Source organism: Suncus etruscus, chromosome 2 (assembly GCF_024139225.1).
Source record: "Suncus etruscus isolate mSunEtr1 chromosome 2, mSunEtr1.pri.cur, whole genome shotgun sequence".
Classification (NCBI taxonomy): Eukaryota; Metazoa; Chordata; class Mammalia; order Eulipotyphla; family Soricidae; genus Suncus; species Suncus etruscus.
Window position 1 is genome coordinate 53,063,019 of NC_064849.1, and position 27,133 is coordinate 53,090,151.

Consider the following 27,133-nt stretch of genomic DNA (forward strand, 5'->3'; position numbering starts at 1 on the left):
TTTTCTCTCTTTACCTTTTTAATATCCTTTAAAGGTTTGATATTTAATTTTGGTCTAATTAGATTCAGTATTTAATGATAAGTCAAAGATTTAAATACTATGTATATAAAAATTTTACATTTAAAAAGATTTGGAAAATTTTGGAGAGATTATTCATATTTTCCCTTTGGTTGTTGGCCTTGCTGTATGTGCAAGTGAAATTTTCTTAATCAGTCTAAAGCAGTGCTTCTCAATTATTTTCTGTCATGCCCCCCTAGGAAGAAGAAAACATTTTTCACACCCCCTGCATGACTGTAAATAGTATCTTTATTAAAGAATACTTTAATCTGCAAAACAAAAATATATAAAATAATTTGAGCTGATTTTTTTAATCAAAGGTGATGTCTGGATTAATGGCTACAATAAGAACATCTTGCAGAGCATAGCTTTTCGAAGCGGGGTTTATAATAGGACACAGCATCTCTCAGCTCCAAGACATACAGAGACATAAACACAGGGCTTAAGTTGTTATGAAAGTGTTTGCCGAGGTCAAACACACCCCTTTTTACGGAGCCCCTTTATGGCGCGCCCCACTGGTCTAAAGTAACCAAACTAAAATAAATGGGGGAAAAACAAGATGATTCTTGATTGTCAGGATCATTATAATCAGCTTAATATTGAAATTACTGCTTAATTTAAGAAATGGAGCTCGGTAAAACCCTAGATGTTCAGTCGTTTTTCATATTGTAAAGATGGATTAAGGGGTCAGAGTAATACAACAGTGAGTAGGGTGCTTGCCTTGCATGTATCTGACCTGGGTCAATCCCCAGAATCTCATATGATCTCCTGAGCCCACTAGCTCATCTCCTGAGCACAGAGCCAAGAGTAAGCCCTAAGCACTGCTGTGTGTGACCCCCCCCCCAAAAAAAAAAACTCAAAGATTTAAAAACAACAAAAAAAAATGGATCAGGGGCTGGAGAGATAGCATGGAGGTAGGGTGTTTGCCTTGCATACAGAAAGACGATGGTTCAAAGCCAGCATCCCATTTGCCTTGCATACAGAAAGACGATGGTTCAAAGCCAGCATCCCATATGGTCTCCTGAGCCTGCCAGGAGTGATTTCTGAGCGCAGCCAGGTGCGGCCCAAAAACCAAAAAAGAAAAAAAAAATTAGATGGACAAGCATCAACGCAGGACTATATTATATGAATAGATGCGTAATTTCCAGAGAGTGCCTGAAGTTTCTATTTGGATTGTGATGTGAGAATTTGAAGCTGTCTCTGTTCTCACCCCACAATTGATCAACTCTTACATAACACCTTTTTTGAAGGGAGCTGGTTGTGCCACCCCAGCAGTTCTCAGGGCAAAGCAGATGCCTTACATGCTTTACTTTCACATGTCTCATGTATAAATATTTATTTTATGAGAGAGTATTTTAGCTGAGGTACCACTGTGACAAATAATAATGATAATAATCACTCTGGAAAAGAACTGAATTGGACAAAAAGTGATGTGCATGATACCCCTTCATTTTGCAAGCTAGTGTTAAAATGGTTGTAAAGAGAAGAGCAAAGAAGAACAAGGAGAGAGAGAGAGAGAGAGAGAGAGAGAGAGAGAGGAGAGAGAGGAGAGAGAGAGAGAGAGAGAGAGAGAGAGAGAGAGAGAGAGAGAGAGAGAGAAAGAGAGAAAAAGAGGAAAAATGCCTGCCATAGCAGCAGATGGGGGACTCAGGAGAATGGCGGGAAGCAAAATGAGGACATTGGAGACAGGAAATGTGCACTAGTGAAGGGATGAGTGTTGGACATTGTATAACTGAAACTTTATTCTGATCAGCTTTGTAATTCTATCTCGTGATTCAAAGTAAAACAATTTAAAAATTGTATTATAGCTAAAATTATTTTAAAGTGACTAATAGACATTAGAATGTTAAATTAAATATTCAAATATTCTAAAAGTTTGAAAAATAATTAATACTAGAGTTTTTGAAAGATAATAGCTTTATTAAAATTTGTTTTAGAGCCATACCTCTTGTACACAGGGCTTAATCTTTGCTTTAAGCTCAAGATCACTCCTAGTAGACTCGGGATTCTATATGGAGATAGAATCTGGGTCAGCTGCATGCAAGACAATCACTACCCACTGTTCTATTGTTCTCACCTGAAGATAATAGCACTTTTATAACATTTTAATTTGAAAGCTAAACATTAACTTAAGCAAGCATACAGAGAAAGAAAATATTAATGAATCTTTTCACTTCAAGGGAACAGATGCTGCTTGTGTTGCTCAGAGTCTCCGAGTCTGTATTGAAGATGACATCACAGGCTTTTCTACAGTTCCAGGGGAAGAAAAACATGACTTTGGCAGGTCGACTTGCAGGACCACTTTTTCAGGCAATAAAAATAGATGAATGGGATTTTCCTTTGTTTTTCTTTCTTTTTTAGTTTTATTGAGCCTTGAACTTGTTTCCTGGGGGAAATTTTTTGTGTCAGAGTGGTTTCATCTAAAAGGTTTTTTGTAGAGCTAACTAAAAGTTGCTGTGGAAAATGGTTTTGGATTTTCAAATTTCCAAAATTATTAGGAAGAAATGTTTTGCTTTTCTGTAGTAATGGAAAATTAGTTAAAGAAGTTCATTAGGTTGTTCCACAATTCTTTTTCAGTTTTTAATTTAAATAGGATATATTGTATTTGATAATACAGGAATTATATATTGTTTTACAAGCTCAGGATAGAGAACTTAAAATGTATTTGAGATTATTTAGTAAATCAAGAACAAGATATCCTTTTTTTTTATTGTGATACATGAAATATACATATATGGATAATTCTTTTTTTTTTTTCCTTACCCAGCAATGCTCAGTGATTACTTTTGGCTTTGCACTTAAGAATTACTCCTGGTTATATATTGACAGTGGTCAAACCTGGATTGACAGTATGCAAGAAAAATACCTGACCCACTGTACTGCCCTGGTTCCAAAATACTTCTTTATTTACAAAAAAAAAAAAAAAAATCAAAAGGGCCCAGAGAGATAGCACAGCGGTGTTTGCCTTGCAAGCAGCCAATCCAGGACCTAAGGTGGTTGGTTCAAATCCCAGTGTCCCATATGGTTCCCCATGCCTGCCAGGAGCTATTTCTGAGCAGACAGCCAGGAGTAACCACTGAGCACTGCCGGGTGTGGCCCAAAAACCAAAAAAATAAAAAAATTAAAAATAAAAAAAAATTAAAAAAATTTTTTTTTTGGTTTTGAAACCACATACAATGGTTCTTAGGATTTACTCCTGGCTCTATACTCAGGGGTCACTCCTGGTGGGGCACCAGGGGACTACCTACATGTGATTATGAATATGGAATCTGGGTTGGTTGAGTGCAAGGCAAGCACCCTATTTATTCACTGTGCTATATCCCCAACCCCAGATAAAAAAAGTTCTTAATGTTAAAGTTTAAAGCTATCTCCAATCTCATTCTTAGCCAGACAAATATTTTTTCAAGCAGGCTATTTATCTAAAATTTTATGTGATCATAACCCACCTGCATGATATAAACTCTTGAACTAGTCTTTTAAAAATAATTTTTCCTGGGAAATGATTTCCAAAATCTTGCTGAGGAGGCTGAGAACTCCTCCTAGGGATTCTCAATTAATCAGGCTCATCAGAGTTCAAATATGTGGTTCTGCTTCAGCCCTGTGGTGCTGGGAATCTAAGTTGCTTCAAAGCCTCTGGACTGTGTCAGCAATGCTGGATGACCATATGGTGCCAGTGATCTAACTAGGGTCAACTACATGCAAGGCATGTTCTCCTTTGTAGTATCTCAGATTTTTTTAAATAGCATTTTATTTAACATTCATAGAATACAGAATAAAATACAGTTAAAACATTAGGGGGAGATTTCTTTTAAACTTTGATAACAATTTCTGGAATGTTGGCTAAATAAAATTTGCAGTAAAATAATAGTAATTTTATGAGTAACTTTGTAAAGAACTATCCCTCAAGTTTGCTTTTATGTAATTGTTTTTTAAATGAGTATCTGAACAAATTTTATTGTCACTTCTTATTATGTCTTCATAGACTCTTATAGTTGCCTGGATCAAAGCCAATCTAAATGTATATATCTCCCGAGAACTTTGGGATGATTTACTGTCCGTGTTGTCGTCATTGACCTATTGGGAAGAGTTAGCCACTGAATGGTCGCTGACTATGGAGACATTAACAAAAGTTTTGGCTAGAAATTTGTATAGTTTGGATCTCAGTGATTTACCATTGGATAAGCTGAGTGAACAGAAGCAAAAAAAGCACAAAGGGAAAGGTAAGAGTCATTCACAGAGCTAATAAACATTTGTTTCAACAATAAGGTCTGAGAAAATCATTTTGGGGAGAAAGAAAGGGCAAAAAGCTTGCTTTCTCTTAATCATTCCTTCCATTTATCCTAAATTTACATATTTTTAGTAGTAAGATGTAGGCAACATGTTTTTTTTTAAAGAAGTATCTTTAAATCAATAATTTTAATGAAAGATAAAATGTTTTATATAAAACAAATTCAATACCTCAATAATTTTAATGAAAATTATGAAATATTTTTATACCTATCATATATGTTTGTTAAGAGGTAGAAGGTGGTTTTCTGTTAATTTATTTAAATTAATTATTTGTGGGGGCCAGAGCAAGTAGCACAGCAGGTAGAGTGTTTGTCTTGCAGATAGCCAACCCATGTTCGATCCCAGCATCCTATATGATATCCCGAGCCTGCCAGTAGTAATTTCTGAATGCAGATCCAGGAGAAACTCCTGAGTGCCTCTGAATGTGGTCCCCAAACAAACAAAATTATTTGGAAAAAAATTCTTTCATTTTTTTTGTAATATCTATTTAAGCACCATGGGCACAAACACGTTTGTAGTTGAATTTCAGTCATAAAAAGTACCCCCCTTCACCAGTGTAACCTTCCCGCCACCAATGCCTTCCATCTCCCTTCACCCCACCACCTGTCTGTCTTTGAGACAGGCATTCTATTTCTTTAATTCATTACCATTGTCATGATAGTTGGTGTAGTTATTTCTCTTAACTGCACTCACCAATCTTTGTGGTAAGCTCAATATAATGAGCTGGTCCTTTCATATCTTATTTCTATTGTCTCTGGATATTATTACCATACTATCTTTTATTCTTAAATCCCACAGATGAGTCAGACTATGCTGTGTCTATCTCTCTTCCTCTGACTCATTTCACTCAGCATAATAGTTTCCATGTCCATACATGTATAGGCAAATTTTATGACTTCATTTTTCCTGACAGCTGCATGGTATTCCACTGTGTATATGTGACAGTTTTAGCCATTCATCTGTTGAGTGTCTATCAGGGGTCTCAAACTCGTGGCCCACGGGATGCAAACAGCCCTCCGTACAACATTTTGTGGCCCTGCCCTAGAGGAATCTTTTTTTGTTTTGTTTTGTTTTGTTTTAGTTGTTTGGGTCACACCCCCCAATGTTCAAGGCTTACTACTGACTTTGCACTCAAGGATCACCTGGACTTTGTTTCCTGCGGCCCTTAGGTAAATTGAGTTTGAGACTCCTGGTCTAGGTTGTTTCCAGATTCTGGCTATTGTAAATAGAGCATAGGCATACAGAGGGCATTATATATTGTATTTTTGTGTTCCTAGGGTATATCCTAGGATTGGTATTGCTGGATCATATGGGAGCTCAATTGGAAAAAAAATTCTTTTCCTGGAAAGTCTTCCAAGTAATACACAGGAGTTGGAGGGTGCCATTCTTTTTGTTTGTTTGTTTGTTTTTGGGCCACACCTATAGGCTCTGCGCTCAGAAATCGCTCCTGGCAGGCTCAGAAGACCATATGGGATGCTGGAAATTGGGAATCGAACCCAGATCCATCCCTGGTGGCCGTGTGCAAGGCAAATGCTCTACTGCTGTGCTGTCGTTCCGGCCCCATGGGGTACAATTCTTGATGGTACTTTGCTAACTAGGCTGGATGGTTCAGTACTTTGACTTAGTGCTGGGTGCCTTCAGGTTGCCCCAGTAGTGCTCATGTTTGGGTACTTGCCAGATATTCAATTCAAGGCTTCAGGCCTCAAAAGCATGCACTCTAGTTTTATAGCTATCTCCCTAGCCCCAAAATCTTTTTGAAAGTATTTTTTTAGTTTCCTTAGATGTGAGCTATGTATCTGTCAGTTATTAAAATGGGGGGGGGGAGAAACAGTGGCATTGTGATTATATCAATACATTTTTAAAAAACTTTTTTTGTTTCTTTTTGTCCCCCAATTCACAATACAGACCAGGCAAAGGGCCTGGGTTGAGGTGTATACGGGGTGCATTTACTGTACCTCCTCTTTCTATACAGTCAGTGTAAAGAACACAGCCTGTGGTAAGAATTGGGAGGCCTTATCTTTTCCTTTTATATATATATATATATATATATATATATATATATATATATATATATACACATACATACATACATACATACATACATATATGTATATATATATAATCCTTCACCAGTGCAACATTTTTTTAAAATTTTTTTAATAATATCTTTAAGCACCATGATTACAAACATGTTAGTAGTTGGATTTCAGTCATAAAAAGAACACTCCCCTCAGCAGTTCAATATTCCCACCACCAATGCCTCATGTCTTTCTCCTCCCCCAACCCCTGCCTGTATTCGAGACAGACATTCTATTTCTCTCTCATTAACATTGTCATGATCTTTTTTTTTTTTTTTTTTGGTTTTTGGGCCACACCCGGTAACGCTCAGGGGTTACTCCTGGCTATGCGCTCAGAAGTCGCTCCTGGCTTGGGGGACCATATGGGACGCCGGGGGATCGAACCGCGGTCCGTCTCCTAGGCTAGCGCAGGTAAGGCAGGCACCTTACCTCCAGCGCCACCGCCCGGCCCCAACATTGTCATGATCTTTAACTACACATACCAACACTCTTTGTGGTGAGCTTCATATAATGAGCTGGTCTTTCCAGGTCTATTGTTTCTGGGTATTACTACAATAATGTCTTTTATTTTTCTTAAAACCCATAGATGAGTGAGACTATTTTGTGTCTCTTTCTCTTTGACTTATTTTACTCAGCATAATAGTTTCCATGTCTGTCCATGTATCTCTCCTGACAGCTGCATAATATTCCATTGTATATATGGATCACAGTTTCTTTAGCCATTCATCTGTTGAAGGGTATCTTGGTTGTTTCCAGAGTCTGGCTATTGTAAATAGTACTGCAATGAATATAGGTGTGCAAAAGGTATTTTTGTATTGTTTTTGTGTTCTTGGACCATATGGGAGCTAAATTTCCAGTTCTTTGAGGAATTTCCATTCAATACATTTTTATAATTTTGATTATTATATTGTTTATTATTGTATTTTGTAATTAATAATCAGTACTTAATTATTAGCTAGAGGTTACATCTGAGTCACATTTCTTCTTACTTAATCTATTGTCCACGGCAATAAGTATGTGACCAAACTGCTTTTTCCTGCCTTATTTCTCAAGTGGCTCATTCTGGCAAGTAGAGATTTTGTAACTTGCACTTACATCAGACTGATTTTGTCTAGCTCAGTTCCTTTTCTTTGTTTTCATGTTTGGTTTATTTTTTTACTGCAAAACAAATGGGTAACAATCTATAATAGGTGATTGATGATATAGTCTTATTTATTTTGGTTTTGGCCACACCTGGTAATTCTCAAAGGTTAATTCTGGCTCTGCACACAGAAATTACTTTCATGGTAATTGGGGAACTATTTGGGGTACCTATGTTCAAAACCCAGTGGGTCATGTGCAAGGCAAGTTCCCTACATGCTGTATTATTGCTCCGCTCAATGATTATAGTTTTTAAATTCTGCATCATCTTTGGAATATGATTTTGACATTAAAAAGTTTAAAATGCCTTCTAGTAGAGAACTATTTTGTCTCATTACTTTATAATTCATTATGAATAAGCCTAGAGTCTGAAGCGAGGTATCACATAAAATTTGAGATGATTAGATGACAGCATACTGATATTGAAAACTTTGGATTTCTAGGTGTTGGACACGAATTTCAGAAAGTTTCAGTTGACAAGTCATTTTCTAGAGGCTGGAGTCGTGATCAGCCTGGCCAAGCCCCCATGCGACAGAGAAGTGCAACAACCACAGGTTCTCCAGGGACTGAAAAGGCCAGGAGTATAGTCCGGCAGAAAACTGTTGGTATGTACCCCTGGGAGACATGAGAATTGCACACGGTAATAAGTTTCTGCTTCTTAGTAATACTAGCATATATGCAGTTTTTAAAACTTTTTGTTGTCAAATGCAAAACTTTTTCAGTAGTAGAGACTGATAATATGCTCTGTTTATTTTTATGAGAAAAATTATTAATTGTTTTAAATGTAAGTTGTTTTACTATAGTCATTAAATTTAAAATTATTTTACAGAACCAAAGAAAAATGGCTAGTTTGCATATAGAATGCAAACATTAAATTGTATCAGTGAATATACTCATAAGCAAGGGTAGTAGTTTGCAATATTAAATTACTCCATTAAACTCCAGTGAGAAACTCATCCTTTCTACTGAAGACAGCTGAGGCCAAGACAGAATCTTGCTAAGTCCTTGCTCCATTGAACGGATATGAAAGAATTTGTGTAATCATGGAAGTAGCAAGAGAGTAAAGATGGGAAAATTGTTTGGAATCACCATTCAGCACTTTATGAATCTAGCAACCACTTTATTATTCATCTCAGTGATTTAGAACTTGATCTGCATTTTGGAGAAAGTGCAGGAATGAAAAAACAAGAGGGCTTTCTTCTTTCATTAAATAGCTATACAGACTTGACAATTTTACTGAATATTCTAGACTTCATTTGTATCTCTTGTGTAGTTAGAATTAAAAGACCTGAAACACAGTCATTTGAATTCATTTCAAGCTTCATCATGTATAAGCAAGTGGAATAATAATTTTCTTTGGCAGTATAGCTATACTTAATGCGAATCGGTGAAAAATACTAATTTGAAATACTTTAAAGACTTCTTTTATAAAGAATATATCTTTTGTAAAAATGTTGGTTCTTAATGTTAGGACTCAGACTTCCAAAGGAAGTAGCACAAATAAGGAGAATACGAGAATTAATGATTTTAAAAGAAAGACGATTATTATTTTGGTTTTTTTTTTTTCTTTTGTTTTTGGGCCACCCCAGTGACGCTCAGGGGTTACTCCTGGCTATGCGCTCAGAAATCGCTCCTGACTTGGGGGACCGTATGGGATGCCGGGGATTGAACCCAGGTCTGTCCTGCATCAGCTGCGTGCAAGGCAAATGCCCTACTGCTGCGCTATTGCTTGAAAGATGATTATTTTTCAGAAGAACCACAGTTTCATAATTGTGTCACCTATAAAATTATACTGATTTTATGTGGTATAGAAAAAATATGATACAGGTAAAAGGGTATTGATAGGATAAAGTTAATGTATGTTGGTATGAAATTATTTGTTCTTATAAAAAGTTGCTTGTCTATGAAGTGGATATCTTTATTATTTATTTTTTGTCACCAAAAACATAAGTGAATATTTGAAGGAATTTTTCTTTAAAGTTTAAGAATTTTACTTTGTTTTACATAAAAATTTAATATAAGTTCCTTTTATTCTGCTTTAGAAGGAATTTATGCATAGTGGATAAATTTAATTTTGAGGGAACAAAGATATCTATTGAGAAGTAATCATTGTTAATTTGTTGGCATATTTCTTTTTAATCTGTCTCTCTGTATATAAGGCCTTTCCAGCTGTGCTCAGGGAACCTGTGGTCATTCATGGTGGTTCTGAGCCCATTTTTGCAGGCCTATTGGTTCAATGTTTAGCCTGGTGATACAGTGTTGGGCCATAGGTACATGCCTTGGGTCCACCAAGGCTATTATATCTAGTGGTGCTTGGGAGGCATGTAATGCTGTATATAAACTTGTGATCTTGTGTATATGCACTCCTTCATGCTTGCTCCCTAGACCCTCTCTTTAATCTTTTTAAAAAAGTATAAGCAAGTACTGATCTTCAGATTCATGCATGGCTGTAATTACTCTCTCATTTCTTTATCAAAGCAATCTTGTGTGGCATGTTCAATGAAATAACCTCTCAATAAAAAGGTAGCCTCAGTAAAAAAGTTAACCTCTCAATAAAAAGTTAAAATTTTTGAGGAAAGATACCAGCATAACATTTTTTATTTTGTAATTTAAAATTTTTAAATTTACTCTCTTCCAGTAAATGTGCATAGTTAATTCAAGTTTTTGGTCAGGATTGTGGTTCAGTAGTAAAGCACATGCCTTGTATCTGTATATGATTCTGGGTTGAACCCTCAGAACCCACACTCCCAATTTTTTTGTTTGTTTTCGATTTTTGGGACTACACCTGACAGTGCTCAGGAACTCCTGGCTCTGTGCTCAGAGATCACTCCTAGATACTCGGGATCATGTGGAGTACCAGGGATCAGACGTAGGAATCATTGCTTTGGCTATGTGCAAGGCAAGTGCCTCACTTACTATACTATTGCTCCAGCCCCATATTCCTCAAATTTAAGATATGGCTTATGTTCTAGTTTTTTATTCCTTACTATTCTCTGCCTTTCTCTGTCATTAAAAATAAATCCTGTTATCAGTTTCATGATTATTCTTCTGAAATGTTGGATGCCTGTACAGGCAGATAGAATAATGTACACACATTTGTGAACCTTGTGATGACTTTTACATATTTTAATAAAAATATTTTAAGTACATTATGGAAACTGTGTTTTAGGCATTAAGAGTACAGGTGTGAACAAAGCCAGTAAAAGCCACTGAATCTGTCTTATTGATCTTGGAGAGACAAATAAATGAGTAAACCATTAAAATGCCCGGAGATAGTAAACTCTGGACGGGAAAAAGTAAAGCAGTGGTGGGAACTATAGAACATAAAAATGGGGAAACAGAATTGTTTTGGATAGGGATGTCAGTGACATTCTATTTGATCATATTATGTATTAGAAAACATTTGGGGTGCTCGCTTCGGCAGCACATATACTAAAATTGGAACGATACAGAGAAGATTAGCATGGCCCCTGCGCAAGGATGACACGCAAATTCGTGAAGCGTTCCATATTTAAAAAAAAAAAGAAAACATTTGGGGCCGGTGAGGTGGCACTAGAGGTAAGGTGTCTGCCTTGCAAGCGCTAGCCAAGGAACAGACCGCGGTTCGATCCCCTGGCATCCCATATGGTCACCCCAAGCCAGGGGCGCATAGGCAGGAGTAACCCCTGAGCATTTTTTGTGGCCCAAAAAAACAAAAAACAACAAAAACAACAAAAAAGATTGAAATTTAGGGACCAGAGCAATAGTACAGGGTGGTAGGGTATATGCTTTTAAATGTTTCGATGCTCAGCATCCCATAGTCCATCCAGCACTGCCAGGAGTGATTCCTTAGTGCATAGCCAGGAATAACTCCTGAGCATTGCCATGGTCCAAAAACAAAAACAAAACAAAATATTGAAATCTATTCATCAGATTTTATTACATAGAAATACTGTCACTGATTTGTATCCCAACTTGGTTTTATTAAATATAATGCAGAATATACTTTCCTAGATTTATAGATACATTCAAGTAAATTTATAGGTTTTGAAATTAAATTATCTTAATACATGCATACCACTACACACCTACTAGAATGATTAAAATTCAAAACAATGACAGTAACAAATGCTTACAAGTATATGAAGGTATTATCACTTTCATTATTGATGGGAATGCAGAAGTTTTGTCCAAGAGAGTTAGACGACAGTTTGGTACTTCCTTACAAAATTAAGTACTCTTAATATAGGCTGGAGTCATTCTTGGTATTTAACCAGGTAAAGTGAAAACACATATCCACATCAATACCTGTACACAAATATTTGTAGCAGCCTTATTCATAACAGAAAATTTGTAAGCAACAAGGATGGCTTTCATCAGGTGAACATTTTAGAACATTTTAGAACTAGTCAGTAATAAGGGAGATAGCACAGAGGACTTGTAGAGCATTGAAGCAGTTATATACAGTGGTGCATTATTAGATATTTGTTAACAAGAGTGTATCAAGACTATTGGTTTATCAATTGTAACAGAGCACCTGATACAGAATGTTAGTATTTGTGGAAATGAGGAGATGCAGTAAAATTGTTTCATTACATGTTGTTTAAATATGTATTTTATTGGTTGCTTTCTAGAATTCTGCCAAGAGAATTTGTCACTTATTTTTCACCAAGAGGCAACTTATCTGGGGCCAGAGATAGTGTAGTAGGTAAAGCATCTGCCATGCATGCAGCCCTCCCATGTTTGATTTGCAGCACTATGTAGGAGTTCCTGATTCTTGCAGGAAATGATCTCTAAATATAAAGTCAGAGTAAGCTTTGAGCATATTCTGGTATGGCCCAAAAACCAGAAGGAAAAAACCACCCCAAACCAATCCAATTTCTTGCCTTTAGAAATATTATAGCATAGTTCTTTCACTTTCACATCATCTAGGTTGACTTCACGTAAGAAATTTTTATTAGGGGCCGGCGAGGTGGCACTAGAGGTAAGGTATCTGCCATGCAAACACTAGCCAAGGAAAGATCGCGACGCGGTTGGATCCCCCGGTGTCCCATATGGTCCCCCCAAGCCAGGGGCAATTTCTGAGTGATTAGCCAGGAGTAACCCCTGAGCATCAAATGGGCGTGGCCAGAAAAACCAAAACCAAAAAAAAAAAAAGAAATTTTTATTACTATTTAACTTTTTTAAAAATGAAAACTTTCTCTGGACAGTCTTAAGATACTGTTATTCCAACAAATATTAAAGGAGAGTACAATTAATTTAGGACTTGCTTAAGAATTTTTTTTCAGAAACTTGTGACTTAATTACAGTTATGATTAAGGTCCTGATAGTCACTCAACACTTCTGCTTTTAATTTACTTAATTATAAATAGGGAGAAATATATAGCAGCTTGAAAATAAGACCAGAGTTACTTTGTTGCTGTTTACTTTCTTTTTTTTTAGACCTCTTTTGTACTCCATGCTCTTTTATGGTATGTGTGAACTCTGGGATGAAGGTTACAGTTTTTAATATAGTACGTACGCATATCTTATGGTACAAGATGTTTGGAGTACACCTACATTTTTTTGAGAGGGTAAAAAGGCGTCCTTAAAAAAGTAGCTTTTTGATATTGTATTTTTTTCTTTACCTTGCATTAACATAAAATTAATTAACATAAACGGAGTTAGAAAGATCACTATTGTATGTAACTTAATAAGCAACAATAGGGATATCAGTGACTTTAAAGAGATTCTATTGACTTAAGCTTTAGATGAATTAGTCCTGAAAATTAACTGCAGTAAACTTTCTGTGAGAAGAATTATACAGCAGTGAAGTACTTGGCAGATTTTCAAGTGTTTATAAAGGTCTATATTATGGAAACAAATGGAGGGGTGTGTTTTTGAAGAATTCATAAGGATCATAAAAAAATTTATTCCACTGCAACTATGGAAAAAGTTCCAAGAGAAATGCCTATGCTCCTCTTTTACGTTGGTGAGAAAGAATGAACAGATGGAATGGTTTCTCCAAGGAATTATCTAACCCAAGGTAAAAGAAAACAAAAAAAGAAGAAAACTTTCATTTGTAATGAAAAATTTAATTAAATTTAGTTTTAATAGAAATACCTAAGAGTGCCTTTGTTAGAACTGTAAATGGTCTGTTACCACTTATTTGTATTAATCAGCAGAACTTCAAGTTTTGTTTTGAATTTGTGTCTTTTGGTGACTAATTTTAGTAGGTGATTATCTTGAAGTCAACATAACTTTGCTTTCAAATTGTATTATAAAATTGTCAGTAACTTTTACAAGGAGAAGCAATTAGTAGGAGAGCTATATTCTGAATTTTGTATTTGAATTTTTATTATAAAATGTATTTCTTTTTCTTTTCGGATTTCTGGGCCACACCCAGTGACACTCAGGGGTTACTCCTGGCTATGCACTCAGAAATTGCTCCTGACTTGGGGGACCAAATGGGATATCAACCCACGGTTTGTCTTGGATCAGCCACTTGCAAGGCACATGCCCTACTGCTACGCCATTGTCTGGCCCAAAATATACTTATTTTTATAAAATATACCAAGTCAGGTACTGAGAGATTACTTTAATATGTTCAAATATTCTGTGACTTACCACACAGAAATTTACTTAAACTTACTCTGAGATTATTCTTCATTTTGATCATCCTGACAAAAAATTTAGGAAAAAAATCTTTTTTTTCTTCAGTTTTAAACTATGACATACTATATTTTTTCTTTTATACGTTCTTATTTTTATGTTTACATCTAAAGCTTTTATTTTTTAGTTGATTATGTTAGACCCTCAAATATAGATATCATTCAATGAAGATTATTTATCTCACATGTATCAGACATAGAAAAATAGATAGTGTGTGATTCTTGTTTAGCAACTTGGAAAGTTTTCATTAAAAACATACAGTACAGTCTTGCACCAAGGATATAGCTCAATGGTAGAGTATTTGTCTTGCATATGTGGAGCCCAGAGTTTGATTCTTGGTACAGCAAAATACAGAGCAACTCATCATAAGCTGGTTATCTAATAATAGAATGTAAGTTATGCAAAAGCAGTAATTCTTGTTTTGTTCCTAACAGTATTGATTCAGTATTTGAGAATCAGAAAAACTTCACAGTGAGATGACATTTTGAATATGAGAGAAATTTTCAGGAAGAACAAGAGACCAACTATATTATGAATTTGCAAAGTCACACTCTTGTGAAAAATCATAAAGATTCTGGAGGAAAAGAATAAAATTTTGTGTAACAGCAGTGTGTGGTGATAGTAGAGGGGAGGAAGTCTTAGTGAATGGTTCATTGCAGTTAGGCCTCTAAGTCTGGAGTGAGAGTTAAGAATTTTGGCATGTAGGGAGCCAGCTGTTTTCAGTAATCAGGAGAAGTCAAGACTTTTGAATTTATGTTAACATATTAACAGAGCTTTTTCTTAAAAAAATACAATAACACTTCTATGTTGGATAATCCGTGGTATTATATTTTTTAAATATATATTCTTCATGCAATACACATAAGTTCACCAGTTCAAGAATTCTGAACCCAAACATTAAAAAAGGGTTTGGGACATACAAACCTAGGTTTTTTTTTTTTTTTTTTTGGGTGGTTGATTTTTGGGCCACACCTAGCAGCTCTCAGGGGTTACTCCTGGCTCTGTGATCAGAAATTGCTCCTGGCAAGCTCGGGGACCATATGGGATGCCAGGAATCAAACCAGGGTCTGTCCTGGGTCAGCTGCATGCAAGGCAAAAGTGCCCTGCTGCTATATTTTTATATTTTTATAAATAAATTCCTCTGCACTTGAGAATTACTTTTGGTCAGCTTGGAGGACCATATTCCCAGACTGCCAGGGATCAAACCTGGGTCTGCCACATGCAAGATAAGTGCCCTATCCGCTGTGCTATTGCTCTAGCTCCCCAACTTATTTATTTCTAAGTGGACTAAATTTTGTTGTCTTTAATTTTGTGAACTGGAAGTTCTTTTTTTTGAGAAATGACCTAGATATGTCTATAAGTACACTTTTTAAAATGTCTCATTAAAATTAACACAATCTGCCTAAAGTTTGAATACAAAAACTTGATTATGCTGTGATGACAAATTATATTTTTGTAGGTGTTTCAACTTAAATTTTCAAAAGTATTACTATAATTAATATCAGTTAAGGAATACAAAATTTAAGGATCCTCTAACAGGAACAAATATTGAAATTTAATCCTTAGGATATGAATTACATGAGATTTTTCTAAAGAAAGATATAGGAATGACTTTGAAACTTTAATAAAAAGTAGTTTGAGATGGTGATTATTCTAGAATTTAGCTTCATTAAGAAGAACTCAGAATTGCCTAGTGAAATGATGAAGTAATTCCAAATTTTTTGGTAATAATAGTTGAGTTTATTTTAATGTTTTTATTCCTTGACCTTTTTAACCTGTGTTTTTGTGAACATGGTGCTAATTATGCTTTCTGCTGTTTTTCAAACCTGTATCACTATATCTGTATCATTGTATCTGCTAGTAATAAGAACATTTTTCTGTTTTACACCAAAAAATTTTACATTCAGAAAAGTTGTATGTGTTTTCCTTTTTTACAGCTTGCCAGAATTTGCTGTGCTGAAATGTTTTAATTTAAAGTTTCCTTCCTTTATATCTTTCAGTTTTCTCTGTTGCTGCTTTTTCTGTGACACAGCCTTTCATTATAGTCACTCTTCTTTTTTTCCTTCCCCACTTCTTTCTTTTCCTTTTTTGAAGCCATGAGAAGCCGATCCATTGGTGAATGTGCTCTGCCATCGGCCTATATTCGCAGCGCTAAAAGTGCTCCTGTTCTGATCCATACTTCCAAACCCTTCTTGCCTGATATTGTTCTCACTCCCCTTTCTGATGAGCTTTCAGGTAGTGCCACCTCTGCTAATTTCTGCACCATCTTTTCACTTTGTAGTCCTTTGCTTTCAAATTTTGCTTAATCAAATAAACTCTTCAAAGTAAATTTCTTTGGGGGATGTGGGAAATTGGGGAAATGGTTGAGAAATCAACATTTTGAGTTATTTGAACTCTAATGCTATCCTTGCAGTTCATTCTGGAAGTGCTAAGTTTAGTGCTGTGCCAATGTCCAACATTTATTGACCGATTATTTTTCTGTTTCTCTTTGATTTTTGTTTTCTTCTCAGGTGGTTAAAAGAAGTAGTAATGCGTATTTTTATAATTATAAAGGTCTCACTAAAAGATGACTTGGAAGATAAGATTCAGAGACTTAATTTCCTATTGTTTTGACAAGATGGTAAATCTTGAATAATACATTCTTCATCATCTCTAGTAATAGAACTAAGTAATAGGAATGAATAATCAAGAAAAGTAGATATTTAAAAGTTGTTTTGGAATTAATCGATTGTATTGGCTATATAGTATATAGATTTGTGAGAGCATGTTCATTTAGAATCAAATAAAAAAATTTTTTGACGGGGGGTAGCCCACCCAGTGCACTCAGGGATTACCTTTAGCTTTGCACTCAAAAATTACTCCTGGCAGGCTTGGGGAGCATATAGGATGCTGGGGATTGAACTCAGATTGGCCACGTGCAAGGTAGATGTCATACTGGCTGTGCTATCGCTCCAGCTCCAAAGGGAGAATTTTTTGATAATCCAGTTTCTAATGAGCCTTAAAACCCACTCAAAAGGGGCCGGGCGGTGGCGCTGGAGGTAAGGTGCCTGCCTTACCTGCGCTAGCCTAGGAGACGGACCGCGGTTCGATCCCCCAGCGTCCCATATGGTCCCCCAAGCCAGGAGCGACTTCTGAGCGCATAGCCAGGAGTAACCCCTGAGCGTTACCGGGTGTGGCCCAAAAACCAAAAAAAAAAAAAAAAAAAAACCCACTCAAAAACTGTTTCATATTCTTGATTACTAGTTTTTGGAAAGTTTTCTTTTTAGTATAGTTTAATCAGCTTGTAGTAAAATACATTGATCCACTTTCAGTTCAGTGAATTTTGAGATGTACACTTTTCTCTATTAATCATCACCCCAAATAAAACATCGAATGGCTTCTTTTTTTTTTTTTTTTTTTTTTTGGTTTTTGGGCCATACCCGGCGTTGCTCAGGGGTTACTCCTGGCTGTCTGCTCAGAAATAGCTCCTGGCAGGCACGGGGGACCATATGGGACACGGGGATTCGAACCAAACACCTTTGGTCCTGGATAGGCTGCTTGCAAGGCAAACGCCGCTGTGCTATCTCTCTGGGCCCCAAATGGCTTCTTTACTCTCTAAATTTCATTCCCTAGTGGCACTTTCAGGTTATTACCTCTTCCCTATACAGTTTGACTTCTGATCTTATATATTAATATGATTTGATTGTTTTTAGTTTTGTATGAATAAATTTATAGTGTCGTAAATTTTAGGTATGTACAAGCTTGTGTTAAATATAGATAGTATAAAGCCTACTCAAAGATACCTAAATGTACAGTCTTAGGTACTTTTCTGTTAATGTCCCAGGAAGGTTTTCACATTGCCACTTTGGAATGTGGTTAGAGATTCTTTAGGATTTGGCATACCTGGCTCTGTTTTATGGACCACACATGGTGGTGGTCAGAAGACCACATACAGTGCCAAAACTGAACTGTGTCATGATTACAGATGTATATCATTTAGCCTCTGTACTATCTCTCTGACCCGATTACAGATTTTTTCCAAGATAAAAATTAGATTTGAGGGTCTGGAGAGATAGACAGTAGGGAAGGTACTTACCTATCATGCAAGCACCTTGTTTTAATTTCCAGGACCACATATGAGCCCCTATCATGGCCAGGGGTGATCCAGGAGTAAGCCCTAAGTACTGCTAGTTGAGGTCTAAATCTCCCCTACAAGAAGATTTACCTTTGAAACCAATTCTGCTTTACTTTATATCAGTTAATGTTGCAGCTTTTTAAAAAACATTTTCAAAAATCTTGAGAATGTTTTTCTCAAGATTTAACAAAATACACATAAATATATTTATGGTAGTTCAGATTTGGAAGGCCCATATTTAACTACTTCTACGGTATAGATTTTTTTTTTAATCTGCCATACACTTTGGAGCATATAGGTGATGGGAAAGATTTTTGTATTTGTAATAGTGATAATTCTTTGACCATCCTCTTTCTCATTTAAACCAGAGATTTCTCTGATTGAAGGAGATACTTTTTGGCTTGTATACCTTGGGAATGTTGTAGGTTAAAGAAACTTAATATCATCTTTGATTTTAAAATGTTTTGTTGTCACACCTAGCAATTCACAGGGATCTCTCCTGGCAGCATTGGGTGTGGAGGACTTTGTAATGCCAGGAACCAAACACGGTTTGAAAAAGTATGTGTGCCAACCCATTGACCCAACTCACTTGTCCTCAGAGCACCCAACTTTTTTCCCTTTATGATCTTTGTTTGAATAAACATTTTTTCTATATTGTTGAGCTCTGTAAAGCAAAATGTTTTTATTTTTCCATTTATATTTTCTCAATATAAGAAAGAAAATAGTATCTTAGTGCTGGGAAGGCAGCTCTAAGGTAGAAGGTAGACTCCATTTTTTACATGCAGGAGCCCCAGATTCCATCCCTGGTACTGCCTGATCTCGAAAGTGATGATGTGTGACCCCTCTAGTACCTTGATGGGAGTAATACCAGAGCCACTGGGGTTGGGGAAAAAAAAAAAGAGCATATCCCTCATGCTAAACCCTATTTCTAAATTCTGTTTAATCAGGAGGAAGATTTTCCTGTCAAACAAGTCAGTCAGTCCCTTTTATAAAGCCAAGAAATACTTTTCTAGTCATCAGTATATAATGACAATAGAACTTTTATCTACTGCTTATAGTAGAATTCTAAGTTTTATGATTATTTTTTTCTAAAATAAATTAATTTATTAAAAAAAATATAGCTCAAAGGACTGGAGAGATAGTCCCAGCTGTTTAAGGCGCTTGTCTTGATTACAGCTGATCTTGGTTTGATGCTGGGCATCCCTGTTCTTCCCCAAGTGCAGTCTGGGAGCCCCTTTTGCATCTCTCAAGGTACCTCTAGAACCTGGAACTCCTTAGGCACCTCCAGGGTGGTCTGGATAGTTCCTGGCATTGTAGAGCCTGAGTAGCATTGCATCCTCAGGGTCTTGGATAGAGCTGCTAGCCTGATAGTCAGAATTGCTATAGTACAGTCGATAAGATGGTAACTTTGTATGCAGTCTACCGGGTTTGATCCCTAGTATCCCACATGGTCCTTCGAGCCTGCCAGGAGTAATTTATGAGTGAAGAGCCAGCTGTAATCCTTGGCACCTCTGGTGTGTCCCAAAACCAAAACCAAACCAGTTCAAACAAAAAAGAAATTTCCTACAAATTGTGTGCTTACTCTTTATAATACGTAGTTTTTCCTAACCTATAGGTATTTTTGGAAAAAATTTAAGTTTCAAAATGGTATCAATTTTTATATAAATGCACAAATTATTTTATAAATTCAGAAAAAAATTTAACTTCAGTAAAAAGGATTTTGTCATTTGATTTTGAACCTCATTTTAGAAATAGTCATATATTGTAATTTAAAATAACTTTTTCCTGGGGAACTAGTTCAATATTAATTAGTAGGTAATAATTTTTAATATAGACTAAATCTTTTCTTCTACCAATATTAAGCCTCTACTATGTGACAAAAGACAATACTCTTGAAGAGGCATAAATTCCAGTAGAAATAAAAAAATTTTTATGTTCAATCTATATGATACTTTTTTGGTATGTATTTGGTTTTTTGATAGGGTGCACACCTGTCAAATCTCACGGGCTACTCCTGATTTAGCACTCCCGGTAGGGTTGGGGCGCTGTATGGGATGCCTGGGATTGAATCTGGGTCTGCCATGTTCAGAGCATATGCACTTCCCACTGTGCTATTGCTCTAGCCCCACCATATTACACTTTAATTTATAACTCATCTTTCAAAATAGCAAAGAAAATTTGTGTTTGACACAGTATATTTAGAGGAAAAAGTCAACCCAAAATATTGTAACACTAAACATTTTAGAGGAAACTTTGAGACAAAACCATATACTTCAAATACATTGTAGGCTCTATGGGAGCATTCTCTCAATGTCCAAAAGTCTTATTTCAACTTAAAATCTTTTTTTCTTGTTATGTTTGCTCAATTGTTACAAATACTTTAAAGCAGTTTAAGTTAGAGTGCTTTTTAGTAGTAAATTAGCATAATTAAATTGCTTTGACATTGATTCTTGGTTAAGCAATTCAATTCAGCTTTCTCAGTTTTTCCTTGAAATATTTAAATATTTGTATATTTGCCTAAGCTTTGAATTTTAACATTCTGAACTTTTTTTTTTGTTTTTTTGTTTTTGGGTCACACTCGGCACGCTCAGGGGTTCCTCCTGGCTCTATGCTCAGAAATAGCCCCTGGCAGGCACGGGGGACCATATGGGATGCCGGGATTCGAACCACTGTCCTTCTGCATGGAAGGCAAACGCCTTACCTCCATGCTATCTCGCCGGCCCCCATTCTGAACTTTTTAATGATGAATTCTTGTGCTGCTTCTTTATAGTTTAGTATAAAATAAATACAAAATAATAGTGTATATAACAATTAAATATTTAAAGAGTTTAATATGGATATATATATATATGCCTTATTTCAAGTCTTAGCTCTCCATAATTTAGTTATGGTAACTTTATTTTTTAGTCATGGTAACATAAGGCAAGCCATTTAAATAGTTTATATGAGAAATGGAATTAATAAATAATAAGGCAAAATTAGAATATATATTTTACTTTTTACTGAAGTTCATATATTTATTAACTTTTGGTTTGGGTTTTGTTGTTTATGTTTTTAGTATTTTGGGTTTTTGGGGCCACATTCAGTAATGCTCAGGACTTACTCCTGACTCTGTATTTAGGGATTACTCCTGACCATGCTTGGGACTATCCGTGGTTCCAAGAATCCAACTAGGATCCTTTGCATGAAAGTAAAATGTACTATCGCTGTACTGTCTCTAGACATTTATTTGCTACTTTCAACATTAGATTTTAATAAGTTTCTAAATCCTCAATTTGGACCTGAATAAGATAAATTTCTATTATTGAGGTATTCTTGGGAATTTTTTTGGGAAAGTTACATAGACTTTATTCTTTGTTTAGTCTCATTAGAATATTTTATAGAAAGGGTCAGAGTGATAGTACAGTGGGTAGGCATTTTCTTTGCACCTAGCCAATCCAGATTGTTCTCCAGTATCCTACATGATTCCCTGAGCATCACCAAGAGTAATACCTGAGTGCAGAGCTACCTGTAACCCCTGAGCATTGCTGGGTGTGATCCCCAAACCAAAATCAAAACAAAACTATAAAAGCTTTATAGAAAGAAACTTGGTATACATATAAATACAATACTCTAGAAAGTTTTTTATGATCAATTATGAGAAATACAAATATGCATTAGTTATATGCTGCAGTAACAAATGAGCATAAAAACAATAATGAGCAAAAAAAGCCAGAGGAAACATCTATTTCACTTGAAAAGTTTCTAAGTATAAAGAAGAAAGCCAATGTCATTTTTAAAAGCATCACATTTTTCTCAGCTTAATGAAAAATTTGTTTTAATTATAGATAAATTATATATTTGACCTTTGTATAAAATAAAATATATATCTTCAGTAATTCAGTAGAATATTGGCATAATAGATCTCTTCATCTAAATTTAGCAGTCTCCCTTTTAGGATTTCATATGAAGGGGGTGGTATGACTAAAGCAGTAGAAGTACCAACCAGCTTAGAGCCCAAAAATATTTGAATTAACTCTTCCTATTTTATCAGTGAGGAAGCTGGACTAAGATTCTAGAATCACAAAACATAATCTCTTGATTTAGCACCATCACCAATAAATTACTTGTGAATGTGGACAAGTTAGAGCTTTGCTCTAGATCAAATATCTTTCAGTTAAATTTTAGTCATACAGGGCCCGGAGCGATGGCACAGTGGTGGGTCGTTTGCTTTGCACTCATCCGACCCAGGACAGATGGTGGTTTGAATCCCGGCATCCCACATGGTCCCCCAAACCGGCCAGGGAGATTTTTGAGTGCAGAGCCAGGAGTAACCCTTGAATGCCACCAGGTGTGTCCCCCCCAAAAAATATTTTTTAGTCATACAATCATTGCATTACAGATCTAATAGGTAGCAACACCAGACTTGGGGTGGAAGGGAGTGGACTTCTAGGTAGTGCTCAGGAGATCCAGGGCCACTTCCACAGTACTGGTCGATCAGACCAAACAGCTCAATTGCTAAGGCCTATGATGACTTGCTCCTTGGATCCAGCAGACTGGGAGAAACCAGAATCTCATTGGTAGTGTCAGCACACTCTGTAGCTATACCCAGTAACAGGTGGTACCACAATCAAACTTGGGGCCTGATAGGATGCATTTTCCAGTGAACCTTGAATTATCTCCTTGGCCCCAATATTTGATGTTTTATTGAGGGTCACCTGACACCCTGGTTCCTTTTCAGGGGTATTCCCATGCCAGTGCTTGGGGGATTTCTCCCATTGCTGCTCAGGAGTTGCATCCAAGAAATGCTAGGTATCAGATCTGGGGTTCTTACAAGCAAAGCATACATTCAGCCCATTGAACCTTCTCCCTGGCCCCCTTAACACCTGCCCACACTGTTCTTTATCATTAGATTTTTCTGACTTTTAAATACAGTATTTTCTTTTTAAGTAGCTTAAAGGAAATAATGGATTCATAGGCACTGGTTTTTCTATTTAAAATTCCTAATATGTGTGTGTAGCAAAGTATAGTATTTTTATCTTATAATTTTTTTTTTTAATTTTGTGCCACATCTGGTGACACTCAAGGGTTACTCCTGGCTATGCGCTCAGAATTCTCACCTGGCTTGGGGGACCATATGGGATGCTAGGGGATTGAACCATGGTTCATCCTGTGTCAGCTGTGTGCAAGGCAAACGCCCTACTGCTGCACCATTGCTCTGGCTCTTCTTATAATTTTCAATTTTATAAATATTCTGCTTTACCAGACTTTAACACTTCTGATGATGAAAACAGTGCAATGATATGAAATACTAAACTACACCTAAAACTTCCTAATTTTAAATTTGAGAAAGTGGCTTTACCTCTTTTGACCTCTGTTTGTCTCTTTGGGGCTCAGTTTTTAGTAAAAGAGTTGAATTAGGTGATCTGCAGTATCCACTTTGACTCTAAAAATCTATAAAGAGAATTAAAAGACATAGCATTTCTTATCAATTAGAAGTTGTTTAAGGAAAGAGACCAATGAGAAAGTTTTATTTTTGGAGGCTAAATGATGTTTAAGAATTAAATTAATAATGTTAGTTTGATAGGATAATTTTTCATATCCTAATGAAATAAAGTAAAAGTAGAATAATTTCCTGAAAAAGAGCTTTAGGAAGAAAGTAGTAGAGACTGCCATTTATAATATCAAACAGGCAAGATTTTAGGAAAATATGACTCTTGCCTGGTAAAGAAGGAAATAGGAACTATGAGAGCCTATAAAGTTATGAATGGGATGTTGAGATCAGCTTTCTGTATTAACATTGTTTTCTGCTTGCAATTTAAATTTCACTTTGGTAAGCAAAATTGTTTGAATTGCTTGATTTATTGGCACAGCTCTATCTTTAACTGCACTTCCAAATGTTTCATTACCTCACTGTTTGTTTTTATGCATGTTAACATTTAAATATGTATTCTGATAGCTTTCTAATTATTGACACTATATACTGTATTTGTTGGCTTGTGCCCATAAATTATTTAAAAACACATTTTTATTTTTAGTAGCTTTCCTTTCATTGAGCTTACAAAAATGTCCAGATAGTTTTAAAAACATGTTCAGGATACAGTTAAAATTAACGCACCTTAAAGTATTGATATAGTTTCTACTCTACATGAATTTCTTTTTTGCAGATATTGATGATGCTCAAATACTTCCTCGTCCATCTAGAGTCAGACATTTTTCACAAAGTGAAGATACTGGAAATGAAGTGTTTGGTGCTTTGAATGAGGAGCAGCCCTTGCCTCGAAGCAGCAGCACTTCTGACATCTTGGAACCATTCACTGTTGAGCGAGCCAAAGGTGCAGTTCCTGTCTTTGACAGTCCATCCCGTCCTGCGCCAAGTTTGCAGAGTTCCACAGAGGCTTCATCAATCACTAGATCCACTGAAAGCCACATCACTGACACTCACAGCAGAGAGTCTTCTCTGGAAGTCGGTGATAGCATATATGACCATCTTTGTCATTTAATAGATCCAGTAGAACTTCCAGATTCAGCCTTTGAGCAAATCCAGTACATTGACCTTGAAGGAGATGACGATCTTCTTTCCTCCCTGAAAGAATATTTTAAGGAAAACCAGGAAAGTCATAGTAATAATGAGATAGGTAAAGATGCAGTTTCTCAGGAAATGATCATTGCAGTAAATAGGGATGAAGGATTCTCCATAGATAAATTAGAATACATGGACCAGGACAGTGAATCAGAAAACATCACTCATTTTGTTGGAACTCCTGAAAGCATGCAGTTTCAGAAAGAACCAAGCTCAGCTGTCTTCATGAGTAATGTTGCACCTAATCAGTTAGAGAGTTTTAGAACAAAAGCTTCTGAAAAAGTAAAGCAACTGAACAGTGATAAGCTGTCATCGGAACCCAGTTCAGGTAGTTCTTGTGATAAAGAAAAGAGGAAACATCTCTATAGGCAGACCGCTACAGAATTAGATGCCTGTGTAGATATAACACTAGTTGAAAAGGTTAGGGGCGTGCAACTAAATGAAAAGATCACTCTTCCTCATGTTATGCATGCCAAGAAAAGTGCACTAAAAGCACCTGTTAACCGTAGGTTGCCTCATGTTACAAACTCTAGCAAGCTTTCTCCAACTAAAAGGAGCTTGTCTGAGACAGTAACACATAGAGCCAAAATCATGAAAATTGCTACTAAGAAACGAAACAGTGTTCATGTTACTTTTAGGCCATCTACTGAGTCTGTTCAGTTTTATAACCCCCTGGAAAACAAAGAAGCTCCATGGAAGACGAGACTTCGAAAGCTCAGTGGCTTTAGTAGTAGTAGCAGCAGCAGCAGCAGCAATAGTAGCGCCAGCAACGCCCATACCTGCTCAAATAATATCGCAGAGCTCGTAAAACCTGGTGTGTACAGGCCTCTGGATACAATTAGTACCACAGCAGTAAGTAGTAAAACAATTAAGGAATCTGCAGAAATTGCCACCGCTGTGTTACAGAAAGAAAGAATTGCTAGCTACCAGTTAGGTAGTCGGAGCACTCTGAGGCCATCAAGTCATGAGGCAGGACTACAGCAGGGCTCCCTGGGGGGCGTTTATAAAACTGTTGTACATGCTCTTTCGAAGCCGAAGGCAAATGTTTCCCCACAGAGGCAGAGCAGAATGCCACCAGAGGCTCCACTGAGGGATCTGTACAGTCATGTAATGGGCTATTTTGGAAGGAAAGCTGCAGGTGAGCACTTAAAGTGTGCAGAGCGCAAAAGGAGAAAGACAGCACCAGTTTGGCTTAATGCAACTGAAGCAAGCTAAACGCAATCAAAAAGCTTTGGGATGGTCACTGCTTTCTCTCTGTTTGGTTTTGCATGCGCCTTTTCCCTAGCTGTATTTTTCCCAGCATAAAATATTTATTTAAATTACTAATTTCCCTTATTGTAAGTCATTCAGTTAAACCTCTTTGCTGCTGAACAAGATAGAAAAGAGGAAGATACAGGAAAATTTTAATGATCTTTCAAATGATACCTACATCATATATTTTTCTCTGTATTTTATGAGCCTTGAAATTTATTGTACTGAAAAGTTGAAATACTTTGTCCCCTGCCCCCAATAGTTTATATTTAAAAGGACATCAACTAGATGGAATACAGTTCATTTATTTATATTGCTAATTTACTTGAAGTAAAACTTTTTTTGATAGAAAATTATTTTGACTTATTGCACAATGGAAATAAAGTTCTACAACCAGCACTGTGATATTTTTTACTTATCAATGAAGGAATTATTTTTTTAAAATCAGATTTACTTTTCATTCTGTTACAGTTACTTAAAAACACTCTGTAGGCTTTAGTTTTACATAAAATGTAAGTTACGTTCTTGAAACACGAATTACTTTTTTCCTCATGAGATTTTAGTTGTTTATAAAGTTTTCATGATAGCCAAGTATAATTTAAATATGGATTCCCTATGGGCAGATTACTGAAACAAAAATTATGCCGACTCATCTTTATTATTTAAAGTGACTTTGCAGATGTAAAAATTTAACTTTCAGCAGGAAGGTAGGTTTTTGTTTTTGTTTTTAAACATGATTTTGTTAGCATGATTAACAGAATGCTTGATAATGCGTCTTGCATTGAGCCATTAATGCCACTTGAGGGCAGTATTTGACAGCTTAGCAAAGCCTGGCAAGTAAAATAAAGACAATGGTATTTTGCATTGAGCTTCTGACCAACTTTTTCATAATCTGAAGTGCTTTATACTTCATTAGGAATACAAATGTGCTGACTTTAATTACAGAAAAATCAATTCTATAGTGGTGAACTGAACAGCTCATTTTCTATAATCTTTCCAAGTTTAAAACTT

The 27,133-nt window shown here is 36.1% G+C and overlaps 1 protein-coding gene and 2 non-coding genes across 5 annotated transcripts in view; 2 read left to right on the top strand and 1 right to left on the bottom strand.

Annotated features, from left to right (window-relative positions):
• RALGAPA1 (Ral GTPase activating protein catalytic subunit alpha 1) overlaps positions 1-27,133 on the top strand; it is a 225,256-nt gene that overhangs the window by 71,360 nt on the left and 126,763 nt on the right. Inside the window, exons 14-18 of one of the 3 annotated variants that reach the window (XM_049766570.1) lie at positions 2,238-2,367; positions 4,040-4,277; positions 8,009-8,170; positions 16,290-16,430; positions 24,456-26,009. In XM_049766570.1, coding sequence (XP_049622527.1) covers positions 2,238-2,367; positions 4,040-4,277; positions 8,009-8,170; positions 16,290-16,430; positions 24,456-26,009 — 2,225 coding nt within the window. The remainder of the gene's footprint in view (positions 1-2,237; positions 2,368-4,039; positions 4,278-8,008; positions 8,171-16,289; positions 16,431-24,455; positions 26,010-27,133) is intronic. The other 2 variants (XM_049766571.1, XM_049766572.1) reach the window with 2 other exon arrangements.
• LOC126002518 (small nucleolar RNA SNORA51) lies at positions 6,228-6,360 on the bottom strand. Its single transcript, XR_007493208.1, has one exon. It is a non-coding gene; the product is annotated as a small nucleolar RNA SNORA51 (small nucleolar RNA).
• LOC126003052 (U6 spliceosomal RNA) lies at positions 10,974-11,080 on the top strand. The gene has a single exon (XR_007493596.1). It is a non-coding gene; the product is annotated as a U6 spliceosomal RNA (small nuclear RNA).